Source organism: Polypterus senegalus, chromosome 2 (genome assembly GCF_016835505.1).
Source record: "Polypterus senegalus isolate Bchr_013 chromosome 2, ASM1683550v1, whole genome shotgun sequence".
In the NCBI taxonomy this organism is placed as follows: Eukaryota; Metazoa; Chordata; class Cladistia; order Polypteriformes; family Polypteridae; genus Polypterus; species Polypterus senegalus.
This window is the reverse complement of record NC_053155.1, coordinates 255,053,811-255,076,495: the sequence shown is the minus strand read 5'-3', so window position 1 is coordinate 255,076,495 and position 22,685 is coordinate 255,053,811. Positions and strand designations below refer to the sequence as shown.

Below are 22,685 nucleotides of genomic sequence, written 5' to 3'. Positions count from 1 at the left end.
TCCATGGGATACTTACCTAAATCAGGGATTGTATACAGCCAGAACTGGACCAAAGCCGAGATATGTCATCCAAGCAGTCTCTTAACAGACCAAGTAAAGACAGAAAAGTCTTGCTCACTAAGGCAGAATTAAATGTGCTCACCAAAATCTATAGTTCACAAAATTCCTTAAGGATCTCTGGAATGCTGATCAAAAGGGTACATAAATGTCTAAAGTTCAGAAAATGTGTGACTGGGGGAAAGACAGGAGGGGTAAAATCATTAACGATATGTTTCAGAATAGGTCACACTTTGATCATGCATAATTGGGAAATATAAATCTGAGATTTTCAGACATGGTTAACATCAACAAACAGCTGGGCATTTTTTTTCTGGAGAGGTGTATACTGAGGGCACTGTGCAGCTAATTGGCAGGTTGAGAATCACATGTCAGTTACACTGGTAATCCAACTGAGATATGGGAAAAAACACAGATGTATTTTTCATTTTATATAGAAAATTGGGATTGATGGCATGGTGCTGCACTTAACAGAGTTTGGTTCCAGGATGTTGGGTTGAAATCCTTGTTTATCCATCTTTAGTAGGTCTAAACATTCAGCCAATCTCTGCAAAGACTTTCTCTGGGCTGCCTGGTTTTCCTCCCACACTTACTAGATGTGTTTTAGGATACCTGCCAAGTCAAAATTGGCCTTCTATGAATGTAGGCACATAAATGTCCTGGGATGGGCATTTACTCTCATTTGGCAATCTAAGGTTCTCTAATGTTACTTCCATATGCCCAAAGCATGCAGGTTTGACTGATGAGCAGCTTTAAATTCTGTTACTTAGTGGGACTTATGATGAGCTGGCACCTCTTTCTACGTGGGTTCCTCCTAGTGTGTGAAGCTGTGGGAAAGACCCTGGCTCTCCACCAGCCTAAACTGGAATAAGCAGGGTAGAAAACTGATTGACATACTATATATGTCAAATTTTGATGACAAAAAGTATAGTATCACTGTGGGGAAAGTAATTTTAGCTGCACCAACACATGAAAATACTACTACTACTATACACAGACCTGGCCCATGGTATAGGTGAATTAGGCAACCACCCAGGGTGCTGTTTTTTTTTAGTTGCAGAGGCCATCTGCTTATGTTTCAACACTAAACTGCTACTCTCTTTATGAGGGAGGGGCAGTGACCTGGTCTAGTATTTTGGACTAAAGTATCTGTTAAGGAAGACTGCTACCACGCTACTTTAACCTGGAGCATTTGATTACCGGGTGTTCACGCTAGCTGTTATATTACTTACAGATGTCAGCTTGTACTGTTTAAAACACTGATCATAGTTTGCTGTTAGTTTCTGCAAAGATAAGTAAATTTAGGGGCAGGTGGAACCATCAGCAAAACTTACTTTGGGCTCCAAAAAGGATTGGAGCATGGCAAATTGTTTCCCTTTGAAATTTTTCCTATTATTAAAATGTTTCTGATAACTCTCAACATTGTTTTCTTAAGCATTTTTCCAATTTTCCATCACTGCGCTGATTGATTTCTTATATAGAAAAATATTGCTCATTGAAATTATCTTCATGCCAGGTCCTGAAAAAATGTTTCCATTTAATAGGGCTAGACAAATTTGCTCTGCACTTTTGAAGGTTTACCCATGGGTGTGCACATTATGCATCCTGATCTTTCGAGTTTAGTGGTGGGGCTTGAAAGCTCGAGCCCTTTATGCTCAACACTAAATGGGGACTGCATTTTTTTTATTTTATTTTACGAGTGATGTATGAGAGACTTATTTTTTACTTTTCAGTACACTTTTTAACTTAAAATAACCGTGGTTTTTAAAAAGTTTTCAACTTTTTAGTCTTGGGTTTATTTTAGTATAATTTTGTAATCAATATTTTAACACTTCCTTTAATATTTCTAGCCGTTACTAGCGCCATCTATTGGTGACATCTTGAACTATTCTTCATATGAAAATTTCATTTCTTAATTAACATGGATTAATTGATCAATCAGTGAAACTGATTCATGTAATGTCATCAGAAGTGAGTAAGTGTGCAAAATTTCAAGTCATTTGGACAATAGGAAGTGGGTTGAATATTGATTACAAGATTTGTACCAGAGAACAAATAGGTGAAGTTAAAAGAAGCATGGTATTAATAATAATAATAATAATAATAATAATAATAATAATAAAAAGGAAAGCACATCAACACCAGTAATGCACTGAGCACAAGACGTTACGCTAATCTGAATGTAGCAGAGTGTTATAAATTGATCTTTACTGACCACTGAAATCCTTATGCATGCTCCTTCCACTACGTATAAAACATGCCAGCACTTTGATGTCCCTCTTTCAAAAAGCACTGAGTCCTAGTGTTTTAAAAACAAGAATTTTGAATTTTGTTTTTCAATTTGTTTTCAGGCCTAGTGCTGTCCGGGCCACAAGGTAATTAGCACTGCTTAGACAACCCAAGACTGTTGAGGTTGAACTTTGCCATGTTTGTAGCCTGCATGTTTTACCCATGCTATTGTGATTTGCCCTTTTTTGCCTTAAAGCTATTTGATTCTAAACTTGAAGTATTTAGCAGGGCTGTCTTAACAGCGTCATAGGCTCCCCGGGTAAAGAAATGTGCTGAGGCCCCTATTTTAATAGCAAAACAGAAACATACGTAGGCATTAGAAACATTGTGGTCTCCTACGTTAAGATGGCCCTGAGTATTGTTGTTTCAATTCAGGCACTTCAAAGTCAATGTATTGTATATTCGAAGGAAGCAAGTGCTGCAAGGCTCTGTTTAAAAAATTTTAAAAATTAATTAAATTTTAGTATTTTGTTAGCTGATGACAATTACCCAGCCACAGGGGATGCACAAACCAGTGTACTGTATTTCTTCGTGCTGGTCCCAAGCCCAGATAAATGGGGAGGTTTACATCAAGAAGGGCATCCGGTGTAAAATTTTGCCAAATCAATATGCGGACAACAATTTTGGACGATCCTCTGTGGCAACCCCTAACGGAAGCAGCCGAAAGAAGAAGAAGTTAGATGATGACAATGTCAGAGAGCATGGCAATGATTTGATGCAACTAGAGACAGACCAGGAATAAGCATCTGATTGTTTTGTTGTGATGCTTAGTGTGTGTGAATTGCTAGATGTTAACTAAAGAAAGACAGATATTATAAGCTACTTAATTTGTTAAATGTTTGAGATGTCTGCACACACAAATAAAAACTTTGGTATGGCCACTCTGGAATTTTCATGGCAAAAACGGCATTTGTGGTAACACATCATTTCATATGTCTTTGGCATAGTATGCCAACCACATGGGTCCCACCCCTCAAACACTAGCGATCAAATATTATGAATAGTTGATCACGTTAGCTTTTGTGAAAATACCTAATATTTAATTGGCTAATGGTATTGTACATGTGGTGTATACAAATACTGAGTAATAAAATACCAATATTAATTTTAATACTAACAGCAATGAAAATAGTTCTAGTGACAATAATACTGCAGTAATCAATGATAAATCAGAGAGCGAAGTACAGAGAAACGCCTTTGGCAATAAAAAACGAAGCACACGAAACTAAACAAAGACCATTTATAAATAACACAATCCAGCTTTTGACATCCTGTTCATATGGAATTAACATGACCTAAGAATATATGCAAGATGTTTAAATCAACGCAAACCCTTCGCCCTCTGCCCCCTCCCTTTCACTGTCATTTCTGTGAGATGTCTGTCAGGTGCTCGACCACGAGGCAAGTTTTTGGTCTAATCCCCTTAATTAGCCCTTTGTGCCAACATATAAAGCTACTTTCAGTCTCGCCTAATTAACAACACTTTAGTAATGCGGCATTAAACATCGGAAACAAGCAAACTTTCAGTCAGTTGTTTTCGTGTCTTCGGTCGACTCTGTCATGCAGACGTGCTGGTGGCGATCGCTGCTCGTAGCTCTAGGGCTCAGCTGCGTTGCCGTGAACGCGCAGTTTCCGCGCGCTTGTGCGACGGTAGAAGCGATTGTTTCGAAGCGCTGTTGCCCGCCTCTCGGTCCTGATCCGTCAAATGTGTGTGGCGTCCTGGTGGGGAGAGGCAGCTGCCTTGAGGTCAGCGTTGATGACAAACCGTGGAGTGGCCCGTACACGCTGCGCAACGTGGATGATCGTGAGAGGTGGCCGCTGAAATTCTTTAACCAAACTTGTCGCTGCGTGGGTGAGTGGTATTTCTTTCTTCTTGTATTCTCGTAGTGCGCCTCGCATAAAGATGGTGTGCTGTCGAAGATTACGCTATGAAGTTCGTTATTGTGTAGCATCTAAGAAACTCGGGAAATGCTGTTCATATTTTAGTTAACTAAACGAACACGTAACTGCAAGGAGAGAAATGTACAATACAGAACACGAAACATCAGCGTGGAACACTTTGTTATTTCTAGATAACTTACTGAAATAGATGATTTGGTGAACGCACACAAGGTGAAATCGGACCAGATTGCGATTTCCTGTCTAATCTGTACGTCGCTTTCAAGATAAACAAGAGTTAGACGTTGTGGATTCTAAATCTTGAGCGTGATGAAATTTTCATTACTAACAGTCGCTAAATTGGTGTCGGTAGAAAACCAGCAGTCTTCTAGAAAAGTTTAACACCTTGCATGAAGTAGTAAAAATGAGACACCGGTGAGCAGAGTAGCGGTTTGCGGATCTTAAACAGAATAAATGTTAAACTGACGTTGCACCAAATCGCCTCACCTTGCGGGTGGTGAGGGTCCCCTTTAGTCTCCACAACTGATTTTTATCAGAGTCCATCTCGGCCTCCCTCTCCCAAATCATGTGGGGTAACTTAGCGCAGTGAGGGATCTGAAGTCCAAGGGTCCTGGGCCTCACAATACAAAGGGGTGGCTTCCAGCTACTACCCAGAACCAACCTGCTGACATGTCAAATAGAAGTGTCTTATTAATCCAAGTGCAGCTGCTTGCATGAATTTTTATTAGGTCCAACACAACTTTTGTTACACTAGCTTAGTAAATGGCATATATTATTTTACACAATTTGCGATGGGATTAGTGTGCTTGCAATAGACAGTGGCCTCTACACTTAATTGTATTTAATAATAAAAATGCAGTTCTGAACAAACCCCACGATAACCTGCCACACAATAGCACTTCCTTCCCTACAAGTGATCACAAACTGGTTGCTAGTTCATTGTAACTGAAGTTGTCTTTGAAGCTATGCGAGTGGTGCCTCAGTGGATTTTGCTGCTGTGCAACAGAGGGCACTGATGTGGACGCTCATAAGCTGTGCTCTAAACATCCAGCACAACGCCAGTGCCGTAGACTGACAAAAGTTTGGATGGTGTGAAAATTTAATAACGCATGGAATATTTGTAAACCCTGTTACATTCCGCTGTGGTGGGTTGGCACCCTGCCTGGGGTTGGTTCCTGCATTGTGCCCTGGGATTGGCTCCAGCCGACCCCCGTGACCTTGTGTTTGGATTCAGCGGGTTGGGAAATGGATGAATGGATGTTGCCTTCCCTCCTTGAATTTCTTTGTAGAATGCAATGTTTAATGTAAATCGGAAAATAGTTTGAGCAAATCCCTACAAGTACTGTAATAAATATTGTTAAAGATATAATTTAAAGTTCATCAGTATTATTCAGTTCAGTTAGTAAACCTTTCCAGGTTTAACCCTGAGCAGGATTTATTTTGTACTGCTGAAGGGTAGTCTGTGGTTTGTCATTTGTTAGCTATAGGTTTACAGTATGTATATGTAGATGGATGGATTAAAGGTGCCTTTTTGAGGTGTAAGGATTTCACATGCTATTTTATTGTATGAGAACCAGGAAAAAATGTTTTAATTTGTTTTGGGTAAAATTGCATAATTGTGATGTAATGACTATGCTTTCTTTCAGGATCTATTGGGCTGGATTTCAAATATTTAAAGTCCATAAAAGTACAAAACTTGACTTAAGTTTGGTTATATTAATTTTTACGCCTCTGGATGTAAATGTTGGATCTTGGGAGGGGGAAGAAATGTTTGAAACTTTTTTTTTTTTAAATACCAACCCAGTAAGAGGCTCTGAAGAGTTGTTGTATGAACAACAGTTGTGTAGTTTCAGAATATCAATGGCAAATAGCTGGATGAAAACTAAACAAGCACCTTTCAATAGGTTTGATATTGGACAACATGCAGCAGACTCTTCTGCCTGGCTGTGTGACTGAGCCCTGAAAAGGACTCGTGTACTAACGACTCCATTTGCTGTAATAATCACTGGCTCCTTAAACCAAGCAGATAAGCACATGGTGGATTAAACAGAAAAAAGTTTACTTCGATTGCATGCTACACCAGTGCTTAACCACTAGCTCATTGTCACCGGTCACAATATTACACTGACACCTGGAGGCAACATGCTTGTGGGGTTAAAGAAGCAATACTTTGGTAGGAATAAGCTTCTAGTAATGTACTTTTTTTGTCAAACAGTAATGCATTAGGCTACACTTAATGCACATTACTTAATGTGTTACCCCAACACTGATGATCATCATCATCATCATCAGGTTAAGCAGCATGAAAATAGTGAACAAATTAAATGGATATGAATAGAGCTTTGCCTTTTGTCATTTCTGGAGTGGATTTTACACTTAATTTTGGAGGACGTTGTAAAATAGATTTTTCAATTTGTTTTTGTAATTCTTTCAAAACTAAACCATATACCTAATTGTCAATGAACAGGGACAAGTTAGCCAAAAGCGTGAGTACTTCATTTGTCACACTTGCAACTCTCTGAATGTGGCTTAATTCTTGATGTTTAAAGAAATGGGAATAAGTTGCTGTGGAAATCCTCCTTGTCACAATCTTTAGAAGTCCACTTTTTCCAATGTCTGCATGGGTTTTCTTTGGGTAATCCTCTATTGTGAAGGTGTATCTTAATTGGCAATTATAATTTTGTCCTATGTTGATCCTGTCTAGGGTTGTCTGATCCTGCCAGATTTGGCCTTCCTCCAAATTAAACCGATTAAGAAAGTTTGAGAATGGTATAGAAACATGCTTGTTTTAACATGAGATGCAAGAATGAACTATTCAGCTGGCAGTAGAAATTGTTTAAATTAGCTGGATTGTTAACTTACTACTGCTCAGAAGTTGTCAGAGCTGAGATAGGACCAAGACCCCACCTCACGCCTGAGTTGGTAGATACATGCCTAAAGTTAACAAATGTAAACTTCAGTCCAGTCACTGACAGTTTCTAGTTTTGATGGTACAGGGAGCTAATCTGTCTGTACAATAGCAAGTACAAGGCAGAAGCCAAACTGGAGGCAGAGTGAAAAGCCATCACAGGTCTCCTGCTGAAGCAGGATTAGTCTAATTTGACAATCTAACATACATTTTGTCACAGCAAAGTAATTGGACTTGTGCAGTCATAGTGCTAAGACAACAGTGTCCTGGGATATGTTTTTTTTCCTAGTGAGAGTTTATTCTGCAGGTTATATTAAGTGGATTAATTTGCAATGCTTGCCTATCAAGCTACACTCTAACATAATGCCAACTTTAAAACTTGTTTTCAGAAAGGTTAGTAAACTTTATGAAATGGAGAAAAATCAAGTAAACTGCTCAAAAAAATTAAAGGAACACTTTGAAAACACATCAGATCTCAATGGGAAAAAGAAATCCTCCTGGATATCTATACTGATATAGACTGGGTAATGTGTTAGGAACGAAAGGATGCCACATCGTTTGATGGAAATGAAAATGATCAACCTACAGAGCCCTGAATTCAAAGACGCCCCAAAAATCAGAGTGAAAAAATTGTGGCAGGCTAGTCCATTTTGACAAAATTTAATTGCAGCAACTGAAAATTGTACGCAGCACTATGTATGGCCCCTGTGTTCTTGTATACATGCCTGACATCGGTGCATGCTTCTAATGAGATGACAGATGGTGTTGTGGGGGATCTCCTCCCAGATCTGGAGCAGGGCATCACTGAGCTCCTGGACAGTCTGAGGTGCAACCTGGTGGCATTGGATGGACCAAAACATAATGTCCCAGAGGTGTTCTATTGGATTTAGGTCAGGAAAGTGTGGTGGCCAGTCAATGGTATAAATTCCTTCATCCTCCAGGAACTGCCTGCATACTCTCGCCACACGAGGCCAGGAATTGTCGTGCACCAGGAGCCACTGTACCAGCATAGGGTCTGACAATGGGTCCAAGGATTTCATCCTGATACCTAATGGCAGCCAAGGTGCCTTTGTCAAGCCTGTAGCGGTCTGTGTGACCCTCCATGGATATGCCTCCCCAGGCAATCATTAACCCCCCACCAAACTGCTCATGCTGAATGATGTTACAGGCAGCATAATGTTCTCCATGGCTTCTCCAGACCCTTTCACTTCTGTCACGTGCTCAGGGTGAACCTGCTCTGATCTGTAAAAAGCACAGGGCACCAGTGGTGCATCTGCCAATTCTGGTATTCTATGGCGAATGCCAATCGAGCTGCATGCTGCTGGGCAGTGAGCTCGGGGCCCATTAGAGGACATGGGGCCCTTGGGTCACCCTCATGAAGTCTTTCTGGTTGTTTGGTCAGAGACATTCACACCAGTGGCCTGCTGGAGGTCATTTTGTAGGGCTCTGGCAGTGCTCATCCTGTTCCTCCTTGCCCAAAGGAGCAGATACTGGTCCTGCTGATGGGTTATGGACCTTCTATGGCCCTCTCCAGCTCTCCTAGAGTAACTGCTTGTCTCCTAGAATCTCCTCCATGCCCTTGAGACTGTGCAGGGAGACACAGCAAACCTTCTGGCATTGACACGTATTGATGTGCCATCCTGGAGAAGTTGGACTACTGTACCTGTGCAACCTCTGTAGGGTCCAGGTATCGCCTCATGCTACCAGTAGTGACACTGACTGTAGCCAAATGCAAAACTAGTGAAGAAACAGTCAGAAAAGATAAGGAGGGAAAAGTGTCAGTGGCCTCCACCTGTTAAACCATTCCTGTTTTGGGGGTCATCTCATTGTTGCCCCTCTAGTGCATCTGTTGTTAATTTCATTAACACCACAGCAGCTGAAACTGATTAACAACCCCCTATGCTACTTAACTGACTAGATTAATATCTCATAAGTTTCATTGACTTTATGCTATACTCTGATTAAAAAAGTGTTTCTTTAATTCTTAATCTAAATGGTTGCTGTAACATCTTTCTAGCTTCCAAGTTCTTGAACAGGTACAGAGCAACTTGAAGTGTGACTACTATTGGAAATGGCCATCGGAAGCCTGGTGCTAAAAACAATTTAGTGTTCAAGGTTCTTGAACACAAACCTTGTTAATGGTTTCAGATTTGATGTCTCCATGGATAAACCTACTGTTTATTTGCAGAGAGTGTTAGTGATTAGTAGACAAATAAATAGCATGCAAGGACTAGTACACTAGTGGAGCTTTGTTTCTGCAAAAGGGCAGCATTTCTTGCACAACTTAAATGTGAATATTTGAGGATAAAGTAAAGATATTGCATAATGAAAGTGTCCCTTTACTACCAATGCTGTTGTAACGGACAATATTAATAAATGAATAGGATGGTTGATTAAGTAAAACGTTACCTGAGTCATTCATTCCAAAGCTTATAAATCTATCTTTGTAAATTTTTGAAATCTACAGATGTGTTCTAGTGGTGATGGGACTGGGACTTTGACTGCTTAGCTGTTTACATTCTTAGTGAATCCAAAGTTATGTAGGAATGATACAAACTTGCAACATTTTCCTAGACATTAAGACATTTTTTAAATTGTGTGAATTCCTTACTTTACCCTGTCCAGTAAAACTGTTGGATATTACAGAATTCTTTCCATTTCAAGATCTTTCTAAACTCGTAGGTCCAGTAAGCCAACATCTAATTGTCTGTCTTGGTGTTGCCAACATTAATTTTGTTTAAAGTTAAACTACAACGTTTGTATTTAGTTAAGAGTATATATATATAGTATATATATGCTATAGTATGTATTGGATTAAGCTTGGCTGCAGCAGAGCCATCACACTAACCCTTGTACAGGGTTATTCCTCCTCAATCTTGCAGATCCGCAATAACTACAGGTTTTTGTGTGAACCAAATTTGTATCTAGAACCCACTTATGTACTGCTTAAGTAACGTATACTGTTTTTGCTTGGTTTTAGTAAACTTTGTTGATTTGAAACGTTTACTTGCCAATCTTAGTTTTAAGTAGTTGTGTTTTTAAAATTTTAGTTGTTGGTTTTCTTAACTAGCCATGTATTTAGATGCAAACCACAAACTAAACGCCAGCTCTCAAAATGTCTTTCTAAACTGTATGCATCATGAAGTATCTGAATATCATTTGAAATAAATGAACAGGAAATGACCAAGGGGTACAAATCTGTCCAAGACCATGCAACACGTATAATGTACTCAGAAAAAATCTACAATGAAAAATTTGTCTTAGTGCTTTTAATTATATGGCTTGTTGCCTTCAATAAGTTTGTTGGGCCTGGCTTCTAATTGTTAAAACTTTTTGGAATGAGACTATGCAGCAACTGCAGACGTTGAGAACCCATCTAGTGTCCGTAACTAGTTTGTGCTCTCTTGTTTATGCCATACATCATTCAAGTAGTAAATCTATTGAACCATCATGCCAGTTGTCCTGTGACACATGCCATAAGTAAACCATATTTACCTGTACCATAGTCTGGTGTCTTGTAGTAACTTGTAATTAATTTCTGTGAGTGCTTATAGAAGAACTTGTTCAGCCTAAGCTGAAGTTTTGAGAAATTTTTAAAGTATTTGTTTGGTCACTCTTTCTCTTCTCCTTTCCCATTTAGGAAACTTTGCTGGCTTCAACTGCGGAGAGTGCAAATTTGGATGGACTGGTTTAGATTGTCAGCAAAGAAAAGTTCCAGTTGTAAGGCGGGACATTCTTTCTTTGACCGCAGAAGAGGTTGAAGAGTTTCTAAATCTTCTTGACCTAGCAAAAAGTACCATCCATCCAGACTATGTCATTGCCACACAGCATTGGTTGAGCTTACTGGGGCCAAATGGAACAGAACCTCAGATTGCAAATGTGTCCGTCTACAATTACTTTGTGTGGCTCCACTACTACTCTGTGAGGGATACTCTTCTAGGTATATAACTGTTTTTCAAAATACTGCAGATTTTAACTGCCTCAACAAATTAATAAATTTGTGTCCCCTTTGCTCTCCCAAATTTGCTTCCTTAGGGGTTGCACTGTAGATGAACCAATGAATGTATCAGAAGATTAAGGATGAATCTAAGACTGCAAAGTGCAAGAACACTTTTAGTACTGCTTATAACTTGGAGCAAAATTGTTAGCCATCTAGATAGATATACTTTGTTAATCCCAAGGGGAAATTTACATACTCCAACAGCATACATAAAGAACAATATTAAATAAGTGATAAAAATGCAGGTATAACAGACTAACTTTGTATAATGTTAACATTTACCCCCCGGGCGGAACTGAAAAGTTTCATAGTGTGGGGGAGGAACGATCTCCTCAGTCTGTCAGTGGAGCAGGACAGGGACAGCAGTCTATTGCTGAAGCTGCTGTTCTGTCTGGAGATGATCCTGTTCAGCAGATGTAGTGGATTCTCCATGATTGACAGGAGCCTGCTCAGCGCCCATCGCTCTGCCACAGATGTTGAACTGTCTAGCTTCGTGCCTTATCTTATTGCAGCTGTTGAAAGACGCCAGCCTTCTAAGGAATTAAAGTCGGTTATATTGTAGAATTGTCTATTTGTATTCATGATTGGCAAAGTAAACTAAATGATCTGATTAGTGAAGTTACTTTGTAAAGCGGAGTTTGGAAATCTTTTAAATATGTTGAGCCTTGTCCAGAAATCCCCCCTCAATTATACTAACCTCAACCAGAAAGTTGGCCTTGGTGCTTACTCTAGCTTTTTGACCCAGCTGTATTGCTAGTAAGTTGTTTCAGCTGTGTGCCTTTTGGTAGAATAGCTGAACAATGATTGCTGAATATTCCACAAAGCTGCTTTTGAGTGGCATATATGGGGGGTTAAACCTGGTTTGACTTGCATTTTGTATGTTTACATTTTTCTGTGGTAACATGATAGGTTTGTTTATTGGGCTAAAAAGCAAATATTAGGCTATTTAGAAGATTTTGGGTATTACCTGTATTGTGCGTCTGGCAGAGATGACTTGCCTAACTTCCTCAGGAAAAGGATTCAGAGGTTGGTTTTACCTTCTCCCCATTTTGAGTAAACTCTTTAAGGTAACTTGTACTGTGGTCTACAGTGCAATTGAAATGGTGTCTACTCTCCAGTATTAAGCAGTAGAACCTGGTCACATGCATAAATTGCATATTAATCCTTTAGTTTTAATCCAAAAAGATTAACTTTTCTTTGGAGTGTATTCAAAGGGGTCTGAAGTGGCATGTGAGGTTTATATAAAAAAAAAAGTACCCAGACAAATGTTGCCTTCTGTATGGATTTCCTCTAGTCTGGTACCTGCCCTTGTGATTTTTAGTTTAAGAACATTCGCATTATTTCTGTGAAATGTTGCGTTTAAAATTTGTGGTTAATGCCACAGATTAACAATCTTTTTTTTTTTTCTGCTTGGCAGAGCAGGTATAGTGCAGTAGTAGACACTGTAGGTACTTGTATAGTTACATCTGTGTTATATTCTATAAGTCTTGGTCAGTTATGAAATTTACAAAGGAACACAGTACTGCCATTGAGACCTCTTTATAAGACTAATATTTAAAGTTGTTTGTTTTTGATCTTATTGGGAGTAATTTTCCAATTCTGCAAATTGTATTGTGATTTATAGTGCTAAAGTCACTTCGGTACACATTTCTAGAATATTTGGATTCTGTAGTACTGTTGATGCAGTCCACTTAACAGTGCCATCTCCAGGCAGAGGAGTATGTTCAGTGACAGACTGAGGATTGTTCCTCCCCCACACTATGCGACTCTTCAGTTCCACCCAGGGGAGTAAATGTTAACATTAGTCAAAGTTATTATCTGCCTTTACATGCATTTTTTATTACTCTTTAATTTAATATTGTGGGTTTTTTTTGTTTTTTTTGTTTTTTGGTATCGGTATACTGCTGCTGGATTATGTGAATTTCTCCTTGGTATTAATAATTTATCTATCTACTGTATGTATGTTGGCTCTGGTGGTAGAAGTCTGCTCTATGTATTATTGGTGCTGGAAACCTTTAATCTTGCCAGCTACATATGTTTCTGCAGTGCCTGTTGTGCAGTCTCCATGAACTTACAATTGTCTTTAATTTTCCTGTTTGAAGTATTATTGGAATCTTTTAAAAATTATATGGCACAAATACTCTTACAACTGTATTCTAATACTGAAGTAATTTGAGGTAAATGTTAACTTTAAGGGCTACAGTAATTGTTTAAACTGTATAAACTCCAGGGTGTGTTTTTTTTTTGTGTGGTGTTGGCTTTGAAATATGAATACATAGATATTGTTTAAACTGCTCCTATTCAAATTTTAATGTTGGAATAGCTGCCTTTATTTCATGTTATTTCCTTGCTCCCTCTAGGACCTGGTCGTCCGTTTAAAGCTATTGACTTTTCTCACCAAGGACCTGCTTTCATTACGTGGCACAGATATCATCTTTTGCTGCTGGAGAGAGATCTTCAGGTATAAGTAAAACATTTTTGAATTATTTCTGCAAATTGGTGGTTTCAGTTTAGTAAATCTTGTTAAACATAAGATTGTCAATCCCTGTTTCCCCACATTTTCATGGCCTCCTTTGGCATTTGCTCTGTTTTTCTTTGCAAACTGGACTCTTAAGCTTTGAATTTTATATTGTAAGCAACCTTTTCCCTCTTTGCTTCAGTTTTTTTGCACTAGTTTGGTATGTTCATCTTATGGCAAATTTAAATGTTACATGCCACTGGTACTAAGTTTAGAACTGACTAATTTGGTTTTACTGGTGTAGTTACTTATCCTCTACCACCCTGTGAAATCTCTGCCTTGTAATTTTTATTCAGTGGGAATTTATTTTTAGCACATGTTAAGTGAATTTAAACTTGTCAGTGTGGAAATTGTGGTTCCAGCTTGCACTCTGTCACAAGGTCGCATTGATTGGAGGAATTATTTCTTGCAGCAAGATTTGGAATGATCCCCCAGTTACATGGGATCCCCTATCTGTTTTAAAACTGACCCTTTCTGGTATAGCCTACTAGTGCTTGAAATGGTGCATGTGTGAATGTAATCGAGTTTTGTGGTTGTTATGCCTTGTTTGCTCTTCTATATTCACTAGTGTATGTGACCAGTGTAGCTTTGGCAGAGGGGTTTGCTGCAGTGTGTTTAAAGATGTGAGAATGTTTGTTTAATCCCAAATGATACTTTTCAGGTCCTCTCCAGTGCTCTTTACTTGAGCAGTGTTAAGGGGCTCCAATTACGTTGTCACCGTTCTGATTATGCAAATTTGGAACATTTTACCCTCTCAGTGATTTGCGTTAGTTTTTCCTTGTATGACTTTTATGAATGCAGAGAATTTGTTTGGTCTTGGGTTTCAAAGAAATCCATAACTGAATTTTAAAAAGTTCTCCCTTCCCTTTTACTTTGCAAACTTTTCCATTTACATTTGCAGGTGTCCTTAATTTTAATAACTACAAGGTGTGGTGTGTGGTTTTTTTTATAAATGTAGAGGCTGAGTGGGAATGACAACTTCGCCATACCCTACTGGAATTTTGCAACAGGAAAAAATGAATGTGATGTTTGCACAGATTTGCTGCTAGGAGGACCACATCAGGATGATCCAAATTTAATCAGCCCCAATTCCAGATTCTCCAAATGGGAGATTGTTTGTAACAGGTTAGTTCTACATGTATTCTTAAATGGTCTAACAGTTAATATGCTCAGAAGCGCTTTGCACTTACTTTTGGGACTCTATTTGCATCAGTCATAGTAAGTGATAGAAGAAAATACTTCGTGGAAGATAAAGAGCTGCACTGGGAATGCAACCTGTATCCTGTCCTGTTAATTACTAACCATATCCAGCAACAGTAACTTAAAATGAATGCACCTTTGTAGGTGTAAGCACATTTTAAAAATACTCCAGTTAAACAAACACCCACCTGAATTTAAGTGTTAGAAAGCTATTATAGATTGGGTGTAACAATATAATAGGATGAACTACAGTACAGTACAGTATTTATCCTGGATTTGGGTCCATGAAGCTTAGTTGTGGAGAAGATTTTAAATTGCAAGACTAATGTTTCAATATTTAAATCTGTTTGATTACTTAGAGAGATGTGCTGTTCAAGCTTTCTTTAGGAAGTGTAAAATGAAATGAAGTGTGTGGGGGTTTTTTTTTTTTTTTTAAACCTTAAAATGGTCTGTTTTTATTTAGAGAATGGTGGGCATTGTTTTTGAACAGAACCCCATGGATTGGTCTCTACTACATTTATGTACTTAAACATCAAATTGCATTTCACCAGGGCTTGAATTTCAGTATAGGGTTGTGTATAGCTCCTATTTAAAATTCTGCATAGTTTAACTTAAAGTGGGGAGTATTCCACTGCTTTTGGCAAAATGACATATATTGCCACCTTTATCACTTTATGCACTCAAAACATGAGAATGTATTTACATAATGTTGGTTGTCCAGTTGTAATTCTTGCTTCACATTTGAGCAATTTAAATGATGGTGAAATGAATCCCTTTTAATATAACACTATACATGGCCCTAATTAAATGAACAGAAGCTTTGCATTTTTGCAATGTTATGGACAAGGCTTAAGTAGCTCCTCCACTTTCTAAATGGTGGTGAAATAAACCTGTGGAGCAGCTATTTTCAAACTGTTCCCTTTGGCACATGTGTAGGTCTGCCCTTAATGGCAGGCCACTCAAGATCTGAGACTTGCAGTCAGTGGGACTGCTAAAACCGTATGGCAAACACTTGATTAGCAAACTTTGAGAGCATATTTGGCTTGCTTAATGTGTGTGGTGTGTTTTTTAAACTATGGGACGGAATATGATTAATCCTATACTGTCGGGATGCATAATCTTTCAAATGAATGATTAGTATTAGGGCACCATGCATATTGGATTCTCGTGCTGCTGCATATTGCCTCAGATTTTAAACTGGGTAGTGAATGTGCAGGACTAAAGTTCTTTTGCTGAATTGAATACTTTTTTAGGTCAAAGGGTTGTACAGTTATCTTATAACCAGTTCTCTTGAGCTCTGCTGTAGATGGTGCAATTTTCATTTAACCTCATTTGCCCTGGAGAGCTTTCCTGTGAACAAGTCTTTTGTATTTGGACAAAATTTCCATACTGTACAGTTGCTGCAGATAGAAATTTCTATTTACCTTTAATGCATATGCCAATTCTTTCTTTTTGGGCCTTGTAGTTTAGGGCTGCTAATGTGTACATTGGTCTCAAACAAAAGTGTACCAAGCTACTAATGTGAAAAGCTGACACAGGCATTGTTTGCAAAGCAGTATTTTTACATATTAACATTGAGATCATATGGACTAAAGACTTTACTTTAGGGCCCCCACTCTAATTAATGCTGGTAGTAATAACTCCACATCTTTTGCAGTGACCGAGCTTAAAGTATGTCTTTGGTTGCAGAGTGTATTCTCATGAAATTTGAAGGAAAAGCAGCTATATTTGAATAAGGAGTGAATTTTTTTGCTTTTGTAGCTCCTTGGGTAAATGAGAATTGTGGCGATGGAGTGAAGGGCAATGACCTCCCTGGTCTGTTCATCTCAATATAATTAGGAGCTTCCATTCCTTAAGTTACTATCCAAGAGAGGTTTGCAGCTGAAATTGAAGATGTTGCAATTTGCTCACTACATGCTTAAGCCTCTTTACTTCCCTCTCCCCCAAAAGTGATCCTAAAGCCTATGACTTGATTCTTTGGTAATATTTAGCATAGCATATTATCCTAATAGTTCCTTCCGCAGCTTGCTTTAGAAAACCTGATAAATGGTTTTCAGTCTTTGAACTTGAGGTAACATTGAGCTGTACAATATGCCTTATTTGTGTTCATATGTTCATTTTTTTTTTTTTCCTTTCTCTCATCAGTTTAGATGACTACAACCGACTGGTAACTCTGTGCAATGGCACAAATGAGGGATTTCTTCAGAGACGCCCTCTACAGAAGGACGTTCGCCTGCCAACGATGGAGGATGTGCGAAGTTGTCTTTCCATTGGAGACTTTGATAACCCACCCTATTTCTCAAATTCTACTTTCAGCTTTAGGTAGTGGATGATTCTGTGAATGGTCTACAGTATATCCTTAACACCTATGGATGTCTTTATACAAAGCTGTGTCAAGGTGCTAGATTTACTGAAGGACTTTTATAGGCCAGGCATGTTATGTTAACAGGAGTTCCTTATTTCAAAGTTGCTTACAAGGTTGGCGGAAAAATATTGCATGTATTGCTTGCTAGGTTTTCTGTGGGTATTCTCAATACCTTAACATTTTTTATTTCAGAATTCATTTCTATGTATGTAGAGAAGCTTTGGCTTAATGTTGAACATGGAAAGTTCTTAACTTTATAACCAACAATTCTTTGATTGCAAAAACCCTAACGGGCAAGTACATTTGTGTCCATATTTTAATGCTACCCATCACTTTAGTCAGACTTCATGCAAAATTTTTAAATACCGGTATTGCAAATTTTATTGTGACTTATTGGCTTTTTTGTATGGAGACCTGTAGGTGTCAAGTAAAAAAAAAAAAAAAAAAGGTACTTACTTACTTTTGATTGAACCAAAGGCTAATAACAGGTATGCTTTGTTTTATGTGCTGTACCTCTAGAAATGCACTTGAAGGGTTTGATAAACCAGACGGTGAACTGGATTCCTCCATGATGAGCCTTCATAACTTAGTACATTCCTTTCTTAATGGGACCAGTGCTTTGTCACATTCTGCAGCCAATGACCCTATATTTGTGGTAAGTAGCCTTGACTGTTGAATATTTTGGATATGGGTTGTTATGGCAATACAAAATGTGGTATTGCCAACTCATATCATTACTGTAAAATAAAAATATACAGTTGCTGTCTTTGTGGTTTACCTTTTGTGATGGTCTTTAGTTTTCTACAGGTTTCCTGTAATGCACTAGAGTTCTATAATTTTCTTCCTATTTTGTACTTATTGCTAGGAAGAATTGCAGCTCCTTATTGCCCCGTTCTTTGGTCTATTCTGACATGATCGGAAATAAACTATCCTCATCCAAGTACATGTAGGTACAGCAAACCGTCTGACAAAACGCCACTCAAGGTTTTAGTTTTTGCACAGAATGCAGGAAAATTCCTTGGTGGGGAAATTGCTTCAAAAAGAGCATTAGTTGATTGTACAAACACTCGTGTATTGAAATAAATCAAATTTGTTTGGAAGGGGTATGTGAGCCTTTCAAGGCCAATGTTTATTATGTGGAGCCAATTTACATCTGTTTCAAGTCATTCCTTCCAAGAGGTGCTGAGACAATGGTGGATTCTGAAGTACTTTTAAAGGTTTAAAATCTTAAATGAAACTAATAGTCCTCTATGTACTGAACTTTGATAGGAGTTATTATTCAAACTGAATTATAAATGTTTAAATATAAGCTTGTGTAAATCTCATGAAAGGATTTTACTTGCATGCTAGACCTTATCCAACAGTTGTTGCTACGTTATCCAACATAGCTGCCATAATCTTGCACTTAACAAAGGGTGCTAATCTTGGTTCTTTGTGAATTGACAATTTCCTTGTTGGCAGAAACATTTTTTTTTTTTTTGCCAATTTTTTAATTCTTGTAAATGTGATGTGTCCATTTAGTTGACTTTAACCAACTGGTAACTCTGCAATAGAATAACAGCAAAATTCGAAATATTGATAATTCTGTCTTCCATTTAGAAAATTGACAGTTCATGGTCACCTAACCAATTATATTAAGACTCTCTACAAACAAATTTTTGACTACAGAAGAAATGGTACTAATCAAGTTGTGTCACTTTTTACAAGTAATGCAAAAGGGACAATTTTAATAAGCATAAAGAAATTGCTAATGTAAGGAATATATAAATATCCATGTAATGAACCAGGTCCTGTTAATACCTCCTTCAGTAGATTAAAATTGTCCTAACTTATCAAACTGCTTGTAGAGTAACTGCGGGTGAAAAACCACTTGGGCTTAACATTTAGGATTCTAGAAATTCTCCTGTAGGAAAGCTACAGGTCCATATGGTTATCCAGATTTAAAGGATGTCTACAAAACTTGCTACATTAATGCTAGCTAGGCTTGAAGAAGCAAAAGATTATAGTATTTTACCCCACGCCTATGATCAGTGTCAATCACTGGACACATTTCAAAGGATATTCATTATTCTTTGCAATTCCAAAATGACATGGTCTTTTTCAAAGAAAGTGTTGGCCAAAAAATTGAAAGTGTTCTTTATCACAAGACCAAACTGGATTCATTAAAGGCGGGCAACTATTGTCAAATGTCCACTGCTAGTTGGAAGTTCTGTACTCTCCCAGACGTTTTGTTTCTAGACAAACGGCTTTCTATGATGTAGTGTGGGAATCTCTTTACTGTTTTGTGCAAATTTAGGTTTGGTCCAGATTGTCCTCAATTAAAGGGCTATTGCTCAAGTCAATAAGCTTGTGCAGGTAAACAATTCTGACCACAAATGGAAGCAGCTTTGGATACTTGACAGCCTTGTTCAGTTCCATGTTCTAAACTGAAATAACCAAAATACTTCCTATTTGTCTTCAGAAAAACTAAAGAATGAATTGAAGGAATAGTTAAAAGTCTCGGACAATGACATTTGAGTAAGAGAATCAATGTTTCAATAAATTGCTTTACTCCTTCTCCCAGGTTCTGCATGCCTATACTGATGCAATTTTTGAAGAATGGATGAAGACGTTTGCTCCAGCCGATTCAACTTGGCCTGAGCAACTAGCTCCCATAGGTCACAACAGAAAGTACAACATGGTGCCTTTCTTCCCACCTGTAACCAATGAAGATATTTTTGTTAACTCTGAACAGTTGGGATACTCCTATGCTGCATCTATTTCTGGTAAACATTTTAGATCCTCAAGATTCAATGTGCTTGTTTAGATATATGTTTCCATGCCAAGATGCAGTGTAAGCTCACTTTAACATTATCTTAGACTGCAGGACATTTTTAAATTTTGGTATACTTTAATGTTTTGTCCTTTTGACAGACTAATTTTGAAAAGGTACAATGTGCCTAAGGTAGCTCCTGTCTACATTTCTGCATATTGTTAATGAATCAAACTGAGAGGAAAATGTTAGACCTTTAGTACAGTACTTCCATATAAAGCCTTGTTACCCTGTTGCACCATACATTCTTAAATGGGGGGGGGGTTGAGTAGGGCTGTAAAATGCACAAAGTTAAATCGGTCTGCTGCATTGAGATGCATTAAAACACCATAAATTGAGGTTTGCTTTTGTCATTGACTCTTAATGTGTGTTTTTTTTTTTCTCTTCAGATACTACTTCTGCAAAAGTTGTTTTGATAGGCTCCACGGTTGGTGGTGCTTTACTGGGCCTTCTCCTCTTGCTCCTATTGCTGTTCCTCTTTCTGAAGAAAAAACAGAGAGAAGGTTTTGAACCTCTTATTAAAGCAGAGTTCACAAAGAAATATACAGAGGAAGCTTAGCTTTGAAATTATCCCTTTTGTTTATGGACTTTTTTTATATATAAACATTTTCACAGTACTCTACACTCTAGAAGTTAAAGTGATCAGTTATACTTTCTAGAAATGTTGGGGGGGATGTGGAGAATACCTATATAATATTTAATAAACTGATAAGTCCTTTGCCTTATACTTGCAAACTTTTTACTGAACAGCAGTGTTTCTGCAGGTTCTAGCTGCATTATCTTCACACCTAAGCTAGAAATATATTAGATGTATTCTAGGCTTTGGTGCCTTAATTAAAAACCATAATGCCATGATTATGCGTTTATATTGCCTTAATGCAACCGCTCCACAGAAATGTTAAAACCAAAAGTTTGTCAAATTACTCTGAGCTGTCATACAATTGAATGGATTAACTTATTTTAGAAAAATTTGATTAACTAGTTTTATAATCCAAATGTACTTTAAATCCAAGCGCTGTTATGGACCAATCCAATTTAATTTTCTCTTGTGTGAGATGGAGAGCTAGGTCAAAATTCAGACATTAACATCACTGCTCGCCTACCTTTTTTTAGGTAAAGGTGCTACCTCTACTGGAGAAATAAACCTGTGATGACAATGATTTAATGGGTATTGTACTTTTTTAAAAATGTGCTTTTAAAACTATAATCAGAATTAAACTGATACCACGCTCCTTTACCTTCACTAGGTCAGAAACTTGTTACAGTAGCCCCTCTTTGTTTGAAGCCAGTGTTCAATAAATAAGTGAAGTGGGCTTTCTGTCAGTGTTCACCACGTTGGGCGAGTGCTGGAATCTTACATGTAAGAGTGACCTGATATGCTAGGTTGACTGGACAACCCACACATGTTACTGCTTTTTAGGGTGCCTTTCTACCTTTAGTGTCTTGAGCAGCTGCTTCCTTTCATCCTTGAAATTATAAGACTTTGATAATCACCTGGCTTTTACAGAAATTCTAAAATTTGATTAGGAATCTGAGACGAGGGCAAATCCTGCACGGAGATCAATGTTTAAATACTGAAACTCTCTTAATGAAGCAGTTTCCAATGAGGACCTTCTGATATGTACTGTCTGGGTGATCAGGTATGATATCCACCTTTTCTGTTTTGATCTACTTGTGGTTTGGTTTGTCTTGGGTTGGTATCCATGTCCTGCTGGAAAAATTACTTTTTCGTAGGCTGAAACTGGTGTTCTCGCAGTATTTTCCAAAGTGTGTATATATATATATAACCCTTGATCAGTCTAACACCAAGTCAAAGCTTCAGTGATCTCAGTCTGTCAGTTTGGGAGCACAAGTAATTGTGAATTTACTTTACCTGCTTTGAAAGTGACAACTGGTACACTGGAGAGTCAAAAGCAAGACCGCCCCCAAAAAGGAATGAATTTGCTGGTGGAGGCCACAGCCAATTTCTTTCTCGACTGATTCTTCTTTTTGTTTTGCTGGTGTCCTTGTCACAACCAGTAGCAAGAGGCCGTACCTGTAACAGATTCATGTTGCACAGGTCATCCAGAATGGCACTTCCAGACATGCAGTCCTAAGAAGGTTTGAGGGTGTCTCGGCATAGTCTCAAGGGCATGGAGGAGATGCAGGGAGATGGGCCAGTGCACAATGAGAGCTGCACGGGCCTGTAGAAAGGTGTCAACCCAGCAGCAGGACTAGTATCTGTTCCTTTGTACAAGGAGGAACACGAGGCATTCTACAAAATAACTGCCAGCTGTATAATGGAGGACATGGCATGCAAACTATCAGACTCCATGAGGGTCCAGCATCCTCTACTGGGACCTGTGCCCCCAAGACCTTCACCATGCAGCTCAATTGGCAACTGATAGCTCTTCCATTAGCATCCTGCTCTCGTCCCACATGACAGCAGGCTCACACTGTGCACATGTGACAGACAAGTCTAGAGACACTGAATGTGCTGCAGCATCATCCAGCATGACTGATTTGGCAGTGGGTCAGTGACGGTCTGGGGAGGTGTATCCTTGGAGGATTGCACAGACCTCCACATGCTAGGCAATGGTATCCTGAATGCAGTTGGGTACCATAATGAAATCCAATTGCCAGACCTTGTACTGATTC

The 22,685-nt window shown here is 38.4% G+C and overlaps 1 protein-coding gene across 1 annotated transcript; it reads left to right on the top strand.

The window, feature by feature from the left end:
* Positions 1-3,821: 3,821 nt before the first annotated feature.
* Positions 3,822-21,208, top strand: dct (dopachrome tautomerase). The gene is made up of 8 exons (XM_039745389.1): positions 3,822-4,198; positions 10,794-11,093; positions 13,514-13,614; positions 14,630-14,796; positions 17,017-17,193; positions 17,756-17,891; positions 19,800-20,001; positions 20,438-21,208. Exons 1-8 carry the CDS (start codon positions 3,907-3,909, stop codon positions 20,605-20,607), a joined length of 1,545 nt encoding a protein of 514 aa, XP_039601323.1. The 5' UTR covers positions 3,822-3,906; the 3' UTR covers positions 20,608-21,208.
* Positions 21,209-22,685: the final 1,477 nt, after the last annotated feature.